Here is a 3133-nt window from a genome sequence, read left to right as displayed (position 1 = left end):
AGCAGCCGCCATTATTTGCACACCGAGTTGACACGAGTGCCGGTGATGTGCAAAGAAAGCACCCCCCCCAGGAATCACATCCAAACATTGACGGCGGGGGCAGATTCCAGCCCGCGTTGTTGTTGTTCCTTCTGGAAACGGCTGTCGGTGTTTGTCGAGAGAGTTTGTCGAGTATGCTGAGACAGAAACCGCTTCTCAAGACAAACAAGCAGAACAGTTTCGCCATCCGCCTTGCTCGGTTGGTCGAGGAAATCAAACCCGGGGTTTGGCTTGAGTCGCCGTAGATGTAATTACGCACAATCTCTTGACGAGGAAGTGCTCCGCTGTCCGTTCGCCGGCTGCCTCATGTGCGTTGTCTTTCCTTCTATTTGCTTGCGCAGAAGAGCGTGAAAGAGGGAAACCTGTTGAAGCAGACGAGCTCCTTTCAAAGGTGGAAGCGCCGGTACTTCAAGCTCCGTGGAAGAACGCTCTACTATGCCAAGGACTGTAAGGTAACTGCCGTCAAAAAAAAAAAAGCGGCCCCGTTCAGAATTGCTGCCAAACTATCGTCGTCGTCGTCGCTGCCCATTTTTGTCAACATGTTGTCTTTTTTTTTTTCAGTCTCTTATTTTTGACGAAGTCGACTTGTCCGATGCCAGCGTGGCCGAAACCGGCACCAAGAACATCAACAACAGCTTCACGGTGAGTGTCACCTCAAATGATGCTGCCCGTGACTTCTTGGTGAGGCTGCGTTGCTAATGCCTCACCTTCCTCAGGTTATCACTCCTTTTCGCAAATTGATGCTGTGTGCTGAGAACAGGAAGGAAATGGAAGACTGGATCGGGGCCCTCAGGTCTGTCCAGAAGTGGGAAATCTACGAGGTGAGTGTTTTTTTGGTGGGGTAGGGGGGGGCACCATTTGGACGGACCCTTCGTGCACGCTTTCTTCCTCACGTTCTCCATAAAGCAACGTCCTTTCAAGGCAAGCAATGCGGCTTAACGTTTGTGACTTCCTTCTCCGCGCAGGCCAGCCAGTTCAACGTGGAGCATTTTTCGGGAATGCACAACTGGTACGCCTGCTCGCACGCCCGGCCCACCTTCTGCAATGTCTGCAGGGAGGCCCTGCCGGGCGTCACCTCCCATGGCCTTTCCTGCGAAGGTACGCTCCCACGCGCACGCACGTTTTCCAGGAGACGTAAGCACCACTTTTGACTTGCCGTCTTGCCAAAGTGTGCAAGTTTAAGGCCCACAAGCGCTGTGCCGTTCGATCCACCAACAACTGCAAGTGGACCACGCTGGTCTCGATCGGCAACGACATCATTGAAGATGAGGACGGGGTGCGTGTTATTTTCGTTTGGGGCTCTGCTACTTTTTACGGGCGTGATATCCTTACACTGTGGTGGGCTTTTTTTTTCCCAGGTGTCCATGCCCCACCAGTGGCTGGAAGGCAACCTGCCCGTCAGCGCCAAGTGCGTGGTGTGCGACAAGAACTGCGGCAGCGTGCGGCGACTGCAGGACTGGCGCTGCCTCTGGTGCAAGGCGATTGTAAGAGCGACTCGTGGTTCCATCAACTCTCGCTTTGCTCGCTGTAAAATCCAAAACGATGCCGGGGGGCTGGGGGGGGGAATCAAAGGAATGCCGATTAGAATGAGAGAAGATACGAGATGATGTCAACTCCATCCCACGCTTGGACTTCAAAAGGCGCGCGTCGGTGTTGAGTGTTTTGGTCCGATGTGAGACAGCGTTCCTCGCGCGCACAAAAACATACGCGCGCGCACTAAAAACGCTGGTATTTGTAAAGGTTAGCCAAGTGTCATTGGTTGCATTTCACATTTGCGCTGGAACACGGAATTACTCTGGAGACTGCTTATTTTCCTGACGTGTGTGTATTTGTGTTTGGAAACACATCAGGTCCACAGCAGCTGTAAAGAACAAATGGGCAAAGTGTGCCCCCTGGGTCAGTGCAGAGTGTCCATCATTCCTCCCACTGCACTTAACAGCATCGACTCTGACGGTAAGAGCCCCCCGCCCCTCCCACCCCCCACCCGCACACAATGTCTTACCGGCCTGTGACCCTCGACGTTTCTTTTCTTCGTACATCAACTTGCTGCTCGTTAGGCTTCTGGAAGGCCACGTCTGCGTCTTGTTCCAGTCCCCTCCTGGTTCTCGTCAACTCCAAAAGCGGGGACAACCAGGGTGTCAAGTTCCTGCGCAAGTTCAAGCAGCTCCTCAACCCGGCTCAAGTCTTTGATCTGATGAATGGCGGTCCGGAACTCGGGTAGGGCTTGGGCTCTGCTGTCCGCGCTCAACGTGAACATTTTGCACCACGGGCGTTTCGCTCACCGTGTCTTGTTTTGTGTTCCAGACTGCGCCTCTTCCAGAAGTTTGTGACGTTCCGAATCTTGGTGTGCGGGGGCGATGGCAGTGTGGGCTGGGTGCTTTCGGAGCTGGACAAACTCAACCTCCACAAGCAGGTGAGAGCCGAGAAGGAGCCACGGTGGGAAGCGAGGGCGTGATGTCACCGCATTTGGGGCCACAACATCATCAACGCAGTCCGTTTTGTTGTTCGACGAGCTTTTGGTTTGAAAGAAAGTATCTCCTATGCTATATTAGTAAGGTAGAGCGACACTAATATAATTGTCAAGTAGTCGCGTATAGGAACCGAGACTAAATGTGTTTTCACACCTGCACTGTTTGGCCGACTTGATGAATATGAAAATGACAACACGTTTCCTGTTTGAATTTTTTTTTTTTTTTTTTAATGCGCTTTATACATGTGTGTGTTCTGAGAGAGTGTGACCAGTGCGCAATTGCACACACGTACTTCTTAGCGTGAATATTTCTATTGTTTTTTTTTCCCTTTTTTGCATGCCCTCATTCGGGGTGTGCATTTGCACCGACGTATTTTGTTGCGATATATCTTACACCGGAGCAAATTTTGTGGAGCGTTCACACGTAAAAAGCTGCTGGCTAAAGCGAAGCGTGTTTACCCCGGTGCAGCCCCACTTGCGTTCACACAGCAGTTTCCGCGGCCGTGCAATACGATAGTATTAATACGGAAATAAAACAAAGAGCTGTCGTGTTGGTTCTTTTTAAAACAGACACTTTATTAATTTGTTTAACTCAAGCAACTACAGGCACGTCCTTCTCCTTCT

General features: G+C 51.5%; 1 protein-coding gene across 2 annotated transcripts in view; it reads left to right on the top strand.

The window, feature by feature from the left end:
- LOC109516573 (diacylglycerol kinase eta) overlaps positions 1 to 3133 on the top strand; it is a 29946-nt gene that overhangs the window by 15402 nt on the left and 11411 nt on the right. For both annotated transcript variants that reach the window (XM_019871253.1, XM_019871252.1), the window contains exons 5-12: positions 601 to 681; positions 756 to 860; positions 1005 to 1137; positions 1209 to 1315; positions 1398 to 1523; positions 1890 to 1992; positions 2097 to 2256; positions 2344 to 2452. In XM_019871253.1, coding sequence (XP_019726812.1) covers positions 601 to 681; positions 756 to 860; positions 1005 to 1137; positions 1209 to 1315; positions 1398 to 1523; positions 1890 to 1992; positions 2097 to 2256; positions 2344 to 2452 — 924 coding nt within the window. The remainder of the gene's footprint in view (positions 1 to 600; positions 682 to 755; positions 861 to 1004; positions 1138 to 1208; positions 1316 to 1397; positions 1524 to 1889; positions 1993 to 2096; positions 2257 to 2343; positions 2453 to 3133) is intronic.

Source organism: Hippocampus comes, unplaced genomic scaffold, assembly GCF_001891065.2.
Source record: "Hippocampus comes isolate QL1 unplaced genomic scaffold, H_comes_QL1_v1.1 scaffold83, whole genome shotgun sequence".
Lineage (NCBI taxonomy): Eukaryota > Metazoa > Chordata > Actinopteri > Syngnathiformes > Syngnathidae > Hippocampus > Hippocampus comes.
The sequence above is the reverse complement of the archived record's forward strand: the minus strand, read 5'-3'. Positions and strand labels throughout refer to the sequence as shown.